Source organism: Leptopilina heterotoma, unplaced genomic scaffold, assembly GCF_015476425.1.
Source record: "Leptopilina heterotoma isolate Lh14 unplaced genomic scaffold, ASM1547642v1 Lhet_182, whole genome shotgun sequence".
Taxonomy (NCBI): domain Eukaryota; kingdom Metazoa; phylum Arthropoda; class Insecta; order Hymenoptera; family Figitidae; genus Leptopilina; species Leptopilina heterotoma.
The window spans coordinates 574,272-592,329 of record NW_025110899.1 but is presented as its reverse complement, the minus strand read 5'-3'; the positions used below and the strand labels follow the sequence as shown (position 1 = coordinate 592,329).

The 18,058-nt window shown below is 28.1% G+C and overlaps 1 protein-coding gene across 3 annotated transcripts in view; it reads left to right on the top strand.

Annotated features, from left to right (window-relative positions):
• Positions 1 to 17,577, top strand: part of LOC122500161 (protein tramtrack, beta isoform-like) — a 34,609-nt gene extending 17,032 nt beyond the window's left edge. Inside the window, exon 5 of one of the 3 annotated variants that reach the window (XM_043608945.1) lies at positions 14,680 to 17,577. In XM_043608945.1, coding sequence (XP_043464880.1) covers positions 14,680 to 14,981 — 302 coding nt within the window. In that variant the 3' untranslated portion in view covers positions 14,982 to 17,577. Of the gene's footprint in view, positions 1 to 168; positions 7,558 to 9,252; positions 10,194 to 14,679 lie in introns of those variants that run through there. The other 2 variants (XM_043608948.1, XM_043608947.1) reach the window with 2 other exon arrangements.
• The last annotated feature ends 481 nt before the right edge of the window (positions 17,578 to 18,058 follow it).

The following is an 18,058-nucleotide window of genomic DNA, read 5'->3' as shown; positions in this document are numbered from 1 at the left end:
AAATTTGCAAATTTGCTCTGCCTTTCTCTCTCTGTTTCTCTTTTCTCTGTGGCTCTCTGTATCGGACGTCGGTGCGCCGTAAAGAGAGAAAAAAGCGAGCCGACGACTCGGACTCGTTAGGTCTCGAGGCAACAGTGTTGAGTGACTTGTCTTGTGTTGATGTTGCAGGTTCAAGAGCCTGGCACATGCGGCTGACCTTTGACCGGGTGCCAGGCGGCTGCAACCTTCACAGGTGCAAGCTGTGCGGCAAGGTCGTGACGCACATCAGGAACCACTATCACGTCCACTTTCCTGGCAGGTTTGAATGTCCTCTCTGTCGCGCCACGTACACGCGTAGCGACAACCTGCGCACACACTTTAAATTCAAACACCCCGAAGCAAGAAAGATCGATCTTAACGATTTCATGGCCAGCTCCTTGGCCCTGTCCGCCTCGAATAACGATACAATGAACACGCTCTCCTAAAGGGTCGGCAGCCGGCTCGCCCCCTCGCTCGATCGCGAACCAAGTCATCTCCGTTGTCTCGACGTCGACGTCGTCGTTCAGCCTCCTGTGTAGCCTCGAGCGAGAGTGCGACGCGCGGCCAGTCACTTAATCAGTTTTTAATGAACACCAAATCGATCTACGCTTAAAAAACAAAAGAGATATAGTGAGCGAAAGGATATGGTAGGCAGCCTTATTTTTTCCAATGGTTGTCGAGCGCAGTGTTGTAAGAGGATCCTATGTATAATAAAGTTTAGCAAGGTGTCAAATATAAATGGGACTTAATGTAAAAGATTTTCACGGAATTTTACACAAAATGGGAGCAAACGTGGTGCCAATTCCTCCCGCTGTTGCTGCAGAGTGGCGAGCTTACAAGCAACAGGAAACATTAATTATTAAGTAACATTAACATTGCATAAATGGAAGTAATTCAGGGTGAGTCGTATAGTTGTTGAAAGTTTATAGTTTTACTTCATATTAGACCTTTGTTTTCTCTTCAAATGTGTTTATGGATTTTATATTGTTACCCAGAATTTTATGTATACATTAACCGAGAAGATGCAACATCGAAAGTCAACTCATTTAATGTCAACTTGTCAACTTGTCAATGTTTCTTGTGTTGCATTACGCGAAATGAAAACTGTTAAAATTGAACGAAATTTTAGCAGAGATTTTAGCAGTTTAGTATCGAGGATACGATCGATTGACAACGAACCCTATTCCATGTGTTATTATTTTATAATGCATCATCTCTAATATGAAATCGAACTATATGAAACGCCTGTTACTTGTTACAGAACACTTAAAGTCTATAATTATTACAATTAAACTGCACACCGCATATGTAATAAGCAAACAAAAATTAATTGGTGGAAATTTCAAGAGACATTCCACGATCGGGACTTAAAATGCATAGGCAACGCAATATAAGATCGAATACTGTACTAAAAGTACTGTACTCATGAGGATGATTTATAGTACTATATTTTATACTTTATATATTCTACAGTTATATTCTATATTGGTTGGAGATAGTTATGTTTAAAAAACAATTTTATTCAAGGGATGGTTTAAGATATTTTTTACGTCGTTGCACATGGATACTTGATTGGTTGGGGTGCAATCCATTGTTTATTGTTTCACTAGTGTGTTTTTTTTTTTTTAATTTCTTTTTTCTCTAAGTGGAAACAAAAGTATAATCACACTTGCATATAGAGATGTTTTTTTTAACAGATATACAGATTCAAGAACACAATTTATAGTAACGAGTTTGCTAGCTATTCAAAGAGCCAAATCACGCTGAATTGTGATCACATGATATTACCGCCTTTTTACGTTTCCTTTTACTTCGAAGGAAGGGGCCCTTTGCATAGTTATGACTATACCCAAACAATCATATACATACCTAATTTAATAATATATAATCAGAAATATTAATATATACTGCTGATTCAGATTCTTATTAATTATTATTATTATTATTATTATTATTATTATTATTATTATAAATATTATTATTATTATATTCTTATTAATATTGATTCGAGGTACCTACATATAATATATTGGATAATTTATTTTGTTTTACCGTTTTTCTGATTTTATATATGTGTTGTTACTGTTTCACCAGAGGAAAAGAAAAGCACTATTCAGCGATGCGCGCATATATATAATTATTTATTGTACTAAACAAAGAATTAAGATGCAAGCCTAGCCCGAGTAGATCGTTTTGCCAATTTTGTCTCTCTGTTTTATTTTCATTTTTCTTTTTTTCTGTGTTTTTTTTTCTTTTTTTAAGAAACTGGAATCTTTCTTAAAATCTATACAATCCTAGAAACTTACCAAATATGATAGTCCCATATTCTTTACTGATTTTGCGTTGGACATGTGTTCCAATTGCGTTTCTACCGCTGATTTTAATGAAGTGGTCGAGTTCATGTTCGCGCAGAATCGCACACATTGGTTCAACGTGAGTTGATTTTAACCACTGCCAATTTCCGGAATTGTCCAGTCAAACGTCAAGCCACGCTGTTTACCACATCCCAGTAAACCTCTATGACAACCGTGCGGCTTTCGTTGATCCTTTGGATAACTCTAATGAATTTCTCTGTCGAGAAATTGTATGCTTGTAGCAAACGGAAAATATTATTGGAAATAAATTTCATTTTTACATTTCTTCTTGAAACAAAGTCAAACTCAACAGGTGGCTAAATTAATTAATTATTCTATTGGCATTTTTTAAGCGGTAAAAACGCATGCAAGTCAGGAATTCTGTTCAAACGCAATTAGAATTATCGTAATATACTTTCTTATATTATACGCTCGCATCTCTTTCACTCAATTTTATTTCTAGGAATTTGAGTTAACCGCGAGAACATGTTATTTTATTTTATTGTTCTGAATCAATCTATAAGTCTTTTAAATTGTGCACTTTTATCATTAGTCCAACAAATTTGAAATTTGTATATGTCTACGAGGGGAAAAATGAATTCTTTTAAAATCCATTAGAAGAAACAAGTTTTATTTGAATGATGCTAATAAAATTTATCTCTAAGATTCAAATCCCATCTTTTTGCAATTAAGAATATTGTGCATTGCAAAATTTTTAAATAACTTTTGTCATTTATATTAAATACGATTTTTCTCTAAAATTATCAATCAATTTTTCTTCTTTTCTTTAATTATTATCGTTATTTAATGTTTTGATCTAAAATTATTAAATGTATACATCGTAAAAAGTCTATTCCATTTTTTATTCTAATATGTAATTTTCAAATTGTTACATGGAATTTTTAATTCATTTGGTTTTATAATATTGATATTATTATTGATGTGATTCATTTTTCTCCACAAAGCTGTCATAAATACATTAATGAAATTCTCTGAATATTGTAATTCAACTTTAAATGGTCCAAATGCAAAAGGTCTTTTTTTTAATTAAAAATTTTATTTCTTTAAAGTTAGTTTTTAATACAAAATTGATAATGTATTTGTGACATTACCGATAATATAAAATATTGTCTATTTTTTTTAAATATAACCCTTTCCTTGCGAAGATTGATTTACTTTATTATGCTTAAAGATTTTGAAAAATCTTGCTTAATGCTGTGAAGTATAGGTTGTGCTGCAAAATAATTTCACTAGTGGTTTTGAAAGATATCTCTCACATTATTATTGTTTTTTGTTTTTGTTTTTTTATCTTTTTTGTGATAAAGAGAGAAAACATCTCGTTGATGGAGTGATAAAATCGAAAAAATTTACTTTCTTTTGAAAAGAATTTGTTGAAAAGTGAGTCAAGTTTAGTAAATAAACTAAAAGCGATGATAATGTAATTATTCTCTTTTTAATTTGTTGTTTGGAAGTTGTATTTACAAAAAATTTAAGTATCTATTTTATTTTAAATAGATCATTTTTAAAAAATGTAAAAGCTGTGACTACATAGCTTCACCCTACAACTTGTTGTCTACTTAACACTTTTTTCGCCCACATGCCTAAACTTGCCAAAGTAATAATTAATAAATATACAAATTTTAGATTACAATCCTCGTTTCTCTGACTTAAAATGTTTATTCTATCGTTAAAAATTATTTTAATTAAAATAATATTTATCTCAACTCAAACTTTTAAATATTTTTATCTATTACATAAATTTTTCTGAATCACAACTTACTTAAACTAATATTCAAATATCAGAGTTTTTCTAGGGATATCAAATTGAGGCAAAAAAATGTTTAAAATTTTGATAAAGGCAGATGTGTTAATATTTTAAATAAATTTGTGTATATTTGTTAATTGATTAAAAAAATAAAAATTTTTTTGCATTTTTATTGCTCCTGACAATCGAGACGAAATGTGTATCAGTTGAACACAATTTGTGATAATTATAGGAACGTTTTAACAATTTTGAAATTTTAACTTAATAATAATACTATTGTACGGATTTTCACTTAATATTTATCTGCAAAGAAAGAATTGGCAAGTTCAATAGATCTTAAGGCAAATACTTGTCACAAGAGTGTTGGATGAGCGAGTAATGAGTGGAATATGTAGGTAGGTGAATTCGAGGGTGCGAAACGAGAGAAAATTTTATAAGAAAGAAAAGGCGGAGAAAGAGGGAGGGAGGAAAGTAAGGAGGAAGAGAAAAAGAGAGAAATACTCGGCACACAGATTTCACAAAGTGTAATAAGAACACCTTGCTTCACACTGGTGGAGTTTTGTCGTCAGGCTGTTATATTGAATTTTTTTCCTTAATTAAAATGATTAATACTACATCAATTACTATATATTGCAAAAATTATTATTATTATTATTATCATTATTATTATTACTATTATTATTATTATTATTAATTACTATGACTACTACTATTACTACTACCTGCGTATAAGTATTTATATATTTACAATTGCGTGGTGTGGAGTGGAACATTGTGATATAATAGATTGGTGCTAACACCTTATTGAAATTGAGAAGAATTTAAAAATAAAAATTGTGCAATATCGCGATAGTAATGAAATGAGGCGTTATCATTCAGTGGATGAGTTGCGTTTGCCTATGAATGCTGTAAAAATAAAAGAAGAGCGCGAGAGAAATTTCTGCTATTTTTGATTGTCTTTTATAATCAACCTTTTTTTGAGTAAATTTTTTAAACATTAGAATTTTCAATTGTGAGATATGTGCGTTATGGCTTCATGCCCTTAAATGTAGGCTTTTTCTTAAAAAAAAATATATATATATAATATATATATGGTCCAAATTAGTTTATGTAAAAATTGAATCTTTGAGAATTTGTTTGAGTAAATTTCTGTGCCTTTTTTTGATTACATATATACTGTTAAAGTTATACACCTTTTATAAAATATTTTTTTTTTCAAATTTAAACTGTGCGTGTTCGGGAAAGTCTTATAGGAATTAATTAGCATTTAGTGAAATTTTAAACAAAATAATTCCAATAAATTTTTTTAATAAAGTTTTCATAAAACTTTTTTTCGATAATTAATAAAACAGTTTGCATTTTACCATATATATTTGAAAAAAGTTGAGTTTTAACAAAATAGGTATGTGGTTAACAAAATAAATAAAATAAATAAAGTAAATAAAATTAAATGTATATTTTTTGCCAATGAACAAATTTTGTTGAACCATTAATCTTTCTCCAAAGATTCGTTTAAGGTACTTAGAAAGATGAAGTCTCTGATGGAAATTAGTCAATTTGAATTCGCACTGAGCTCAATATATATACATATATAAATATGTTCTTTCTTACCTATTATAAGCGAAGGATTTTTTTAAACCGAAATTTAGATAATAAAAGTAAAAAGAAAATAACTTTTTAAGCGACTGAAGGAAAAATGATAGAAAAGAAACGCAATCGAATGAAGTTAAAGAAGAAACTATGGCTGTGCAAGAGAACATTATGAGAGTAGTTAGATAGACGTAGGTGTTACCTAAGGAATAGGCTTAGCTGATAGAAATAAGAGCATGTTTTTTCAGACGTTTCTTTCTTATACTAAATATTCCACTGATTGATAACGTCCCACTATTTGTATATTATTAAACTAAATAAATTTAAAAGATGTAATATTAATATCTCTTTATATAAAAAGTATAGCAAATGCGGTTTCATTATGGATATATATGTATATACTTTAACATATATGTATATATCTATCTTCATATATTTAAATAAATATATATATATAAAAAAATTTTGTTATTTTTGGGTGGGGGAAGTCTATATGTATGTGTCATTGTAAGGGTCTATTCCTGCGACATTATACGTATGGAAATGTAATGGTGTGTTCTCTAAAAAATATGTATTTCAAAAAAAAAGTTTTTTCATCAGCGGGCGCATTAGACTGAAGTTGTGTGATTTATAAATAATACGAAATATCAATTGCCTATCTAAATTTGGTACATACATATATTTAAAAAATCTATTCGTATGCATATACTTGAGTATGTGTGTAAATACTATAAATAGTAAGAAAATAGTCACTACTACATTTTTCAAAATAAATTAAATATTTTTTTGCATCTTTTGAAATCACGCACACTATTTTCCTTAAGAGCTTCTTCCTTGAATTTCTTCTCTCTTCCCTTTAGAATATAATTTAAGCAGTTGTTGCTGATAATTTTGTTTTCAAAGTTTTAACTCTTTTTTTCACTTCTCCCATTTAGTCTCCTTTCATCCTTTATACACGTACAGATACTTATGCGTTTCTTATACGCCGCTCTTAATTTATTGTTTACCCTATAATTGTTATATTTTTTTTCCTTTTACTGTTGTTACAATCACACAGAGTAAACTGCGGCACTATGTATGGTAATTCATAATCCAACTATTAGAGTCTTATGAATATAACGATACGTTTGTACCAAAACATTGTAAAAAAAACTGGTGAACTTTAGGGACTTTATTGTAAGCGAGAAAGAAAGGGAATGAAAAAGAGAAAATGAAAGATCTCTTGGTCTAGTATAAAATAAATGAATCATTGATTCAATTGTTATTAATCGGATAGTAGCTCGTGAATTCTGAGTTTTTATTCAGAATCAACGAGGATAATATTGCAACCAATTGGAAATTGTTTTTCATACTTTGAAACATAGTATATATATATTATATTTAAAGAAAAAGATGACTTTTCATTTTGAAAGGGAAATACATATATATACAAAAAAGGTTTTAAATTTACAGTTTTACCAATTATTACATCTAATTTTGAGTTTATTATTATTATTATTATTCCTTAATTATATTGTCTAACACGAAGGTTTTTAGTTTATGATTGCATTATGATTATAATTGTATACCTTATTATTATTATTATTATTATTATTATTATTATTATTATTACTACACTATTATATTCTTATGTTATTAATATAGTTTATTATTATTATTATTATTATTATTATACACGTGTCTTTTTACATTTAATGTATAGACATTATAATATGCGGACAATGAAAAGTTTTAAAGAAAACAAAAAAAATTATTGCAAGAATTAATCATATGTGCATTTAATGTATTTCGTACTAATTTTTTGATTAAACATAATTGTGTGTTAACCGACTGGCCTTCGCTTTTATTTCCAGATCACTTTAACAAACTAGAAATTAGATATAATATTATCATTTAATGGAGAGATAGAAAGAGAAAGATGTGTGCAAAATATAATTGTCAGAAGGAAAAGCGTTAATTTTGAAATAAAAGTATTAAAATAAGCGATGTGAGCTGATAGTCTTGACTGTCTTGACGACGACCTCTTTGACGAAACTGATTCAACTGATCCGCTATTCCTTTGCTTTGCACAATCCCGAGTTAAAGGCGCAAGCGCCTGCAAGAATTTGTGAAAAACTGCCCTGCAACAAGTGACATCTCGACCTGCTTCAATGCCACGCCACCATAATTCGTACTAGAATCGATCGATTTGACCAGTTAAGCTCATAAATGGGTTACGCCCGTTCTTGACAATATTCACAAGATGCACAATCGAAAAGTAGACTGTTTTTAAAAAAAGGAAAAATCTTCTTTTTCCCTTCACAATAATTAATTCATTTATTGCTGTTTTAATATTAAATTTTGGTTTTTTGTTAAAAGAATTTGCAATCATTTCAGTGTTAATTAAATTCGAAAAGAAATATATAAAATATTTTCACCCACTCACACTGAATAATTGTCGTAGCACACTTAGAATTTACAAGTTCACTTATAAACTTTTTGATCTTAAGGACGGCTTCCAAGAGTATTAGAAACTTTTCTTGTGTGCAATGATTCTACAAGTTTTAATTACCTGCCTAAACTTCCTCTTGGTTGCTGAAGCATTCAATTCAATCGTTTTCTTCGATTCAATCAAGCATACTTTAAGGAAACTGTACAAATAATTGTCCTGAAATTGTGAATTAGTATTTTTTTCAAATCATATCAGTAAAGCATACCTACTAATTAAAAATTGCATTTAGAAAAATTTCTATATTATTTACTGTATGTGATATATACTTGAAGACAAAGTGATAAACCCCAAATCTTTACTCTGTCTTATGAGAGAAAATTAAATGTTTGCATTTCTCCAATTCTCCGTTCTAACGCAGTAAATTCTGATGGGAAATTTTCTTTATTGATTGATATCGAATAATATTTTTATATTAAAAATTAAATACATATGGTTAAAAAGATTTAAAATAGATAATTGAAAAAGAATATTACTTTTATTCTAACTTTAATTAATTTTGTGAAAATGAAATATTTGAACGATTCGATATTTTTAATATGAAGTAAGTATAAGAAATAAATTTTCTCACTTCTTTTTTTTTGCACTTTATTGAATGTAAATCTTTTTCCTTTGAATAAGTCGAAGAAGTCGGAATGCCAAAGTGAAAGAGCCCTTATTATATTATTTCTTACTCCCAACTTATACAATTATCACACTTTCAACGAGTTCATATTACAATTATAAATGAAACGAAGTAAAAAAGATGGCAACGCTTTTAAAGAGATAGATGGTCGGTCGCGTTGTCCCCGTTTTCTTCCTGCAGGAACTGTGCGGATCAATAGTTACACGCAATATTTCGCTCTATATAATCTTTATAAAAAAAATATTTCATGTACTAGCAATTTAGAATGAAAGTAGAATTTAAGAGGAGAGCCGCCGCGTTGCGCCGCACGCTCAACACCCATGCAAATAATCGTCAAAACCACCGGACATTTGGTGTTTTTAAAAGAAAAAAGTCCATATGCTGAATTTTCTTGTGGTTTCTGTTGTTACAGACCTGAAAAATTGGCGGATTTCTCAGATTTTTGAGAGACAGAGTAATTCAGACGAGAGGAGGCGGTGTTCTTTGTGTGGTAAGGTCGTTACCAATGTGAGAAATCATTATTACGTGCACTTTCCCGGAAAATATGCCTGTCCACTCTGTCCCGCCGTTTACACGCGCAGTGACACCCTTCTCACGCATACGCGTACGAAGCATGCGAATCTTCAACAGCAACCTATTCAATTTTCTCGATCTCAATTTAATTGCAACTTTCCGGTCTAGCAAATGTGAAATTTCCTTTTCAATTAGAGCTCAAGGTTTTTCATTTCAACTAAATTTCAACTTTCAAAATCTACGTGTCAAAGTTCAATTTTACTTTTAATTCAAATTTCATTCTATATATGTATTAGGTTATTCAATAAACGAGTTTACTCTCTTTAATAAATTTCAAGTACTTTTAAGAAAACATTCTCTTTTACCAATTTCACTTTAATTCAATTGCTTTAAATATCGTATCCTATGTTGCGAATTAATTTATTCTATAATAATAGTTTTAAAAAATGTATCTACACACCGCTAAAAGGAGAGTATTCTGAAATTAAGACTAAAATTAATTTTACCAAGTAAATGTATCAATTGCTGCGGTATTCCAGCCAAGTTCTCTTCTACATAGTAAAAAATAAATAGTTTGTGTTATTGAGAAATGTTTACAAAAATTCATGGCTTTTAAATTATATAATAAATCCAAAAACTTATTCGTTTATAAAAATAAGGTTTTCGGCCTACTACTTCGGTTATGTTGCTCGCAGTAATTGAAGCACATGCACGTTTCAACTACTGCGGTAAGCAAAAATCCAAAGTTCAATAATTAAATTAATTACAGTTTGAATATAAAATACTCACAATTTTCCTGCAGATATCAAATTGAGACAAAAAACGAATCAAAACGTTGCTACATTTTGATTCGTTTTTTTTTCTCAATTTGATATCTGCAGGAAAACTGTGCTTGAAGCACCCGTACCAATTGATGCACTTATATTCTTTAATTCGCAGTTTCTTCTCTCATAAATATTTTTAATTTCATGTTTTCTTAAATTTTACAATCAGCTTAAATTTAAGAATATAGAATACGCTAAATTTAAGATTAAATTACACATTTTGAAATCAACTTCAAGATTTAGGAGAATATCATTTAAATCTCAATTTAAGAATAAAATCAATAAAATCAGTGATTTCTTGACAAAAAAGTCGTATAGGTACATGACGATATCAAAATTTCAATGAAATATTTCATCAAACAAATGAAGGTATTTTCTCAAAACTAAAAATTCAACTATATTATTCAATAAGATATTATGAAACAATTTTCATAAGCGTTGTGTATGATGTATAAAGATTTAATAATAATAATAATCTGTTATCAATTTTCGTTGAAAGAATTATTTTTCAAAGAAATAAATCTCTGTTTATTATATACCTATATATATTTATAAGTAATATTAGATTAAATTTTAGTACTCTTAAAATTTTATATCGAAATTTGGCTGTGACCTTTTTAAGGAGTTTTTTGTCAAAAGTCCTGTTTTAAAAATGTAATAAATTAATAATAAAAACAAGAAAAGAATATGAATAAATTAGATACAATCTTTCTTGCATCAAACATATATATATGATATTTGGAAAATTTCTTTCTATTCAAATATGTAGATTTAAGTAGGAAATTAACGTTATTTTACTGAAATTGATTTTTTATTAATTTGAAATAACTGAAAATATAGTAAAATCTATGCTTTAACGATTTAAAAAATTAAAAACGATTTAATTGCGAAAGAAATAATTTTGACAAACATGTTGATAATTAATATGTGAATCTTGTGTCTCTCTTTCTCTTTCTATTTTCTCTAATTCTTTACTTTATATATATATATATATATAAAAATATAAAAATTGATAAAAAATATCGCTCAAATCATAATATAGCAATCTTATTTAACTGTCAATGTATTTTGAAATATAAAAGAATTTTTACCAATATCTGAAAATATTTTTTCCATAAAACTAATATCTTATTACTGTCTCTACAATATATGAAAGTGAATTGCAAACTAGATCGATTGTTGTTTTGAAAAAAAAACAGGAGACAACACCATACCAATATTGTAAATATCGTATAAGAATTTTTGATCGAGCTTCCATATAGACGAGCGTAGACTCTTAAGACCAGACACTATTATGTGTTCTTTTTAACGAATGCAAAAGTGCAAATTAAAGTGTGAGTGTTTGTTAGCATGTCATGTAAAAATCTTATAAGAATATAAATATAGAACGAGTCAAGTCAAATGATTTTTCTTTGCTTAAAGTTAAGCTTTATAATGAAAGGAGGCTCAAAAATTACTGAAAGTAAGAAGCAGCTTAGATTATTTTTCTTCTCTTTCTAATCAAGTTTGTGCTAAAAATCCTCTGTAAGCTAAATAAAAATCATTTGTCTTTATCTTTGTGAGATTCTGAGTGAATTACAAATTTTTTACACTGTTGATGCTATGTAGTGTAATAATGTTAGAGAGAGAGAGAGAGAGAAAGCGAATAATGATAAACACGAAACATCAAGATGAGAGTCTATGTTTGAATTGGGAGATTTTCATTCCTATATACTTTTTTATATGTACTACGTCCGATTTAGAAGGCACCAACGATTTTTTAGTTTCGAAAAGTCTAAAACACTCGTTGTAATAACGGGACTTGAAAAATTATCGTGTACACTATTTGACAAATGTAATATATTAATAAACGCTATGGATCAACGCTAACAACTTTAATGTCATTAATTGCTACATCCTTTTATGATTGTCTCGAATTTTACTGAATTTATTTCCAATTCAGTGAAAATTCATATGAAAAGGAGTAAATAACATCTGAAAACCGAATTTCAGAGAATAAATTTGAAATTTCCAGTCTTGTTTCATTACCTATTAAAAAGTTGAATCTGTTGAATAAAATAAAGTGTAATTTGTGTGAATTAAAATTTTAACTACTTTCAGTACTAAATTTAGTTTTAAAAATGTGCTAAGCATTTTTGTTTCTTTGAAAAATCATCTATTATTTTGTCTCCATGAATACACGACATAAACACGAACATGCATACATATATAATTTGGATCTTAGATTTTTTTTCCAAATTGAAGTTTCCAGCACCTCTATATACATGAAGTTTGTGGACTCGATGAATGGGAATAAATGATTCTGCTTCTTATTCATTTTCAATTTTTAAATATTATTTTTATATTTTTTATAAACTTTCCTCATTCTTTTTTTTTTTAATGTTGTGGAAAATGTGTTATTGTGAAAGTGAGATTTGTGAGACACTATAAATTTGTTTCTTTATATGCTGCGGCATATAAATATGTTGGTATACCAGATTTGGAAATTTGCCACAAGACACAGTGATTCTGCGATGACGAATTTAAATCTCAATATACTTTTGATAATAAGGAAATTGCTTCCGGAACTTGTTGAATTATGTAATCGTTTTAGAAAATTTCCGAATATTTATTCGTTTCCTTAAATATTATTATTCTAATATAAACTTTACATTCTTGATTTTAATCCAAATAGTAGCTAGTAGAAAAGAGAAAAAATCAATTTTTGTGCTAAGTAAATTGTAAAAAAATTACTATATTTTTTAAAAATACCAAATCAAATAAGAGAACATTTTACTTAAAACTACAAATAAAATTTTTCATAACTACAAAACATAAAGATATGTGATAAGTGATCGTTTCTTCATGTTTTATAATAATTAAAGATGACCGAGGGATAAAATTCAAATATCATCAAAAATTTTAACAGAAATTAATTTTTAAATCAATTTTTATTAGAAAATTCTACTAGAATTCAAATATTTAAATGCAAAATAAATAATTTATTGAATAATTGAATGTTTCTTAAAATTCAATTCCCATAAAGAATCGTTATCAACAAACTTTCAAATAATTGAATTCTATCAACGAATTTTAATAAAGTTTTTGAGAATAATTTACATTTTTCGAGAAATTCGATTTAAATTTATATTAAAAATAATTGAAATTCTGCAATGAGTTTTGTTATTTGTGCAAATAATTAAATCCCTAAGAAGAATTTTATTATTTTTGAACAATATTTAATTTTTGCGAAGAATATTATTACTCTTGAAAAATAATTGAATTTCTGCAATAATTTGTAACTTTTCGAAAATAAAATTTTTTTTCGTATTTTCAACTAAAATTCTTCTTTCAATGCATTTTTTTTATAATTTTTGAAAAAGTTCTTTGACAATTTTCAAATTCATTTCTTTACAATTGAATTTTACAATATTTCAATCATTCGTAAATTCTTCAATTAAATATATATATTAGAAAAAAAACTTCAAATAATGAGCAGAAAAAAAAAATTTGCAATTAAACTTTTTCAAAAAAATTAATTCTACCGAATTTTTGAAAATTCAAGCTGTAATGCTTTTAATATTCAATTATTATCTAAAATTGTAACTGAAATTCATTTTTAAAACTGTTTTTCTTACAAAATTTTACGAGAATTCAATTATTTATAAATACAAAAATAAATAATTTATTTAATAATTGAATGTTTCTTAAAATTGAATTCTCATAAAGATTTTTATCAACAAATTTTTAAATAATTGTATTCTTTCGGCAAATTTTTAATAAAATTTTTAACAATAATTTCATTTTTCAAGAAATTTTATTAAAATTTTCAAAAATCATTAAATTCATGTAAAAAATTAACAGCAATACAATATTATTTTTAAAAATTTTAATAAATTCTTAGCAGACCTTCAATTATTACTTTCAGAAAGCTTAATAAAATTTTTCCTCAAGAATTTAAATATTTTCGTGAAATAATAAAAATCTTAATTAATTCCCAAGAATTGAAATATTTTCAAAAGTTTTTGAACATAGTTGAATTTCTGCAATCATTTGTAATTTTTTGAAAATTCTCCAAATTATATCGTGCAATTTACAAACGTTTTGTCTTTTCTTAATAAAATTATGGACTTTACGGACCTTTTTGAAAAAACGGACTTTTACGAACTTGGAGTAAATTTAGGGACCTTTACGGGATTTACGGACCTAGTTTGAGCAATGAATAGAGAGCACAATATGTTAAAATGATAAAAAATGAAAGAAATTTTGCAAACTGTAGAAAAGGTTGAAACTCGAATTTAAGTAAGTATATTGCTTGATGATGCTTCTTTTTTGATTCTGATGGAGAAGAGAATGATATAACCATAGAATTATGGTGAATGTGTTGTCATCGTGGCGACGGTGGCGACTGATAAAGTTAATAGAATGTTAAATAGAATGTTGACGGAGGCTCGGCCAAGTGGCAAGGAGCTTCCGGTGGAAAAGCAGACAGGAAGAATGCATGAAGGCATTTGGGTTTACAGGTACAATGCCGAGTGTGCCAGTTGGACTTTCATATCACCAGATGTTTGCCGTGTCACTGGGCAGTCCGGCACTTTGGAAGTGTCGAGCTTGCGGGAAACAAGTGACCAACCGCTGGCACCACTTTCACATTCACACTGCCCAAAGGTCGTCCTGCCCCTACTGTCCAGCGACCTACAGCAGAATCGACACCCTCCGCACTCACATTCGCCAAAAGCACAGGGATCCACATTTTGTTCATCCCCAGACGATGAGTCTGGGGATCCTGGAGAGGAAGCGGAGGCGTCTCAAGGTCACCGTTTAACTTCCACTGGACCGTCCTTTCCAATTGCTGATGCAACAAATCTCAACATTCTCAACTGGTCTCAAGTCGGGTAACAGCGGTAACAGTGACACTCGAGCCCGACGGCAAGTTATTACATCAGCACACTTTTCCTTCCTTCATCCTCCCACAGAATTTTACCATCTTCCAATGGAATAACCAATTCCTCAAAGAGAACATTTTCATTTTACCATGGATCTCAGTTCATTATCTTGCTCTGGTCATTCTCAATTTCAATCAAATAAAAATAACTTGTCACTCAAAAATAATACTATAAATCAGTTTTCCCATTTTCATTCAAGAGTTTTTCATATCCTTTTTTACTTAGAACAAAAACTGTTGTTTTTATTCATAAATCCGATCAAACCAAATAGATTTTTACAAATTTCTGCACATTTCAATCATACTTTTATCTCTCAATGAAAACGAAATACCTAATTTAAAATTTATTTACATGAGAAAATGTGCTCAGACAAAGCAAATTATACATTGCTTAAATACTCAATTAATTTTTTTATATAAATTATTTTTCAATTCTCAGTCTACGAATTGAGTACATTATACATTTAATTAATTAGATGTGTAAGTGTTATATAAGCTTTTGAAAGGCGTTATAATTTATTGATGTTACTTAATGTACCCATGTGCTGTCGGTATATTATCGATTGTCAAATTCAATAAATAGGTGTCATATTAAATAAATAAATAAATAAATAAATAATACTCGAAAGTTTAAAAATATTTCAAGTTCTTTACAGAGAACGATACTTTTTGACGCGATACTGTTATATAGTCTACCATAATATGCAAAAGCAAAAGCAAAGAAAATTATTTTGCTTTTCCACAAATTTCATAAATGAGTTAACAAAAGAAGCTTTTCAAAAAGCTTTATAATATATATGTACTTAACTTAATTAAGTGTTGGAAAAACTGAAAAAAAAGTTTTCTTTTTTATTCTTGTGATTTTAATATTTTCAAGTATAGTCATAAAATAAGTAGGTTTAACATACATATTATTAAAAATGGTATTAGCACAAAACTGTAAATATATATTAAAGAATAAATGCTTCTATTTGCCAAATAGATTTGCTATTGTTTTTCAAGGAGATTTAAATAATTAATAAATTTTTAAAATACTTATTTAAGTTTCGAATATCAGAAATTTCAAGTGAGAAAATAAAGAAGTGGTCTAATGAGCTAGTGATTCATGTACCAAGCGCTGTGATTTTAAAACACCGAAAAAAAACGAATGATCATCATTTGTTTTACTGCATAAGTAATCAAACTCTAAAACGCACGGTCTAATTTGAATAAATTGCATTTTTAAGTCTTCTATCTGATTTTTCTATTGCAAATACGCTGTTTTTTAATTTCAATAAAAATAACAAATAGCAGTATTGCGCCGATCTTAAAAACAGAGTTTTGTATATATACCGCATCGATGGGAAAAGAATATTTAACTTTTAAATAAATCGGACTAATCGTTATTCGATTTAACATCAATAATTTATACATATAGTATAAGAAGCGAAGGGCATGCGTAGAGATTTTAAATTCTATAATTCAAATTCTTCTGTTATTTAATTTTTAAATAATCAGCTAGAGAATTGAGGAAAAAATATTTGTTTGAGATAAACATACTTAAATATTTTTCGATATAATGGACACAAAATAAAGGAACCTTTACAAATTATCCAGTGCTTTTGCTTCATCGACATACTTTCGGTATTGTAATATATACCTTAAAGGGTGAAACTTCAAAGAGAATTTAGTGTTTAAAAGGGTTCAAGTTTGTCAACAAGATCACTCAAGTGTGAATAATTTTATTTGTACTACGTTGTTATAGAGTTTCTCGCAAAAAAAAAAAATTTCGATTTTATTTCCATAAATTTAACAAGTAATAAAATATTATTTCCAGTACCCACACTAGTTGGCTACTGAAGTACAAAAGCAAACTCTATGACAACAGTAAAGGTTAATAATAAAAAGTATCAGATAAGAAATATTTTACAAACATTAGAATCTCTTGTAAAAATTATAGTTATAAAATAATTATATTAACAGAGCATGCCCTTTTTGGCGGTCCGAATTTTATTAAAAAATATATAAATAATATATATTATCAACAATCGAGTGAAAATGGAGCTTTAAGAAACAAAATATATATGTATAAATACCTTCATTTTTCTATGGACCAATTTTTTTCGCAAAAAAAAAACAAATGTGAAACATTTAAATGTGAGGTTCCTAACTTAATCTAGGAGTCACAATATGTACATTAAAATAATGCCTGTACATATATATGTATGACTGAATTTTAATATAATATATGCATACTTTGCTCATATACGCATACCACTTGTTTCTCTTAATGCAATCAAGATTTTTTTAAAATAATGTTTAAAAATAATGTTTTTCGTCTTTATTTATATTTAAAGGGTTGAGTATATTATTTCATTAAACAACGCGTAATTACGAAAAAATTTCTATTTTACAAAATTAATGGATTCTCAATTGTTATTATGTATACCGAAATAATATCTTTAGTTTTTTAAATTTAAAGTATTTTTATTTGTCAAAACTTTTTTTCAATATACAAAATAGTAAATTAGATCTAGAATTACGCATTTATACATTTTTTGCAACTCAAAATTTATTAAATATAAAACTTTAATTGTTTATTAATAATTTTTAAATAACTTTTATTTTCACTGGGTGTTTTAATTGATAATAATGAAAGGAGAAAAAAAACATTTATAATTAATAATATATTAAGTCAGAAATACTCGTGATGCTCAATCCGTGTTGGTTGGTAAGTTGTACGGTTTTAAGTCTCGTCAGAGTAAATTAGTTTATTTTGATATGTGTAGTAAAGCTTTTTACTGAAAGGTCGAGAGAGAGAGAGAGAGAGAGAGAGAGAAAGAGTATAAATTTAATTAGTAAGTGAGAACGCCGAAAAATAAATGAAAAGACCGTATGTCATGTCACACTTATAAATGTTGTTTATAACTGTTATCGGTAAAATAAATAATTATCTACACAGAAAGTGAATATTAAGG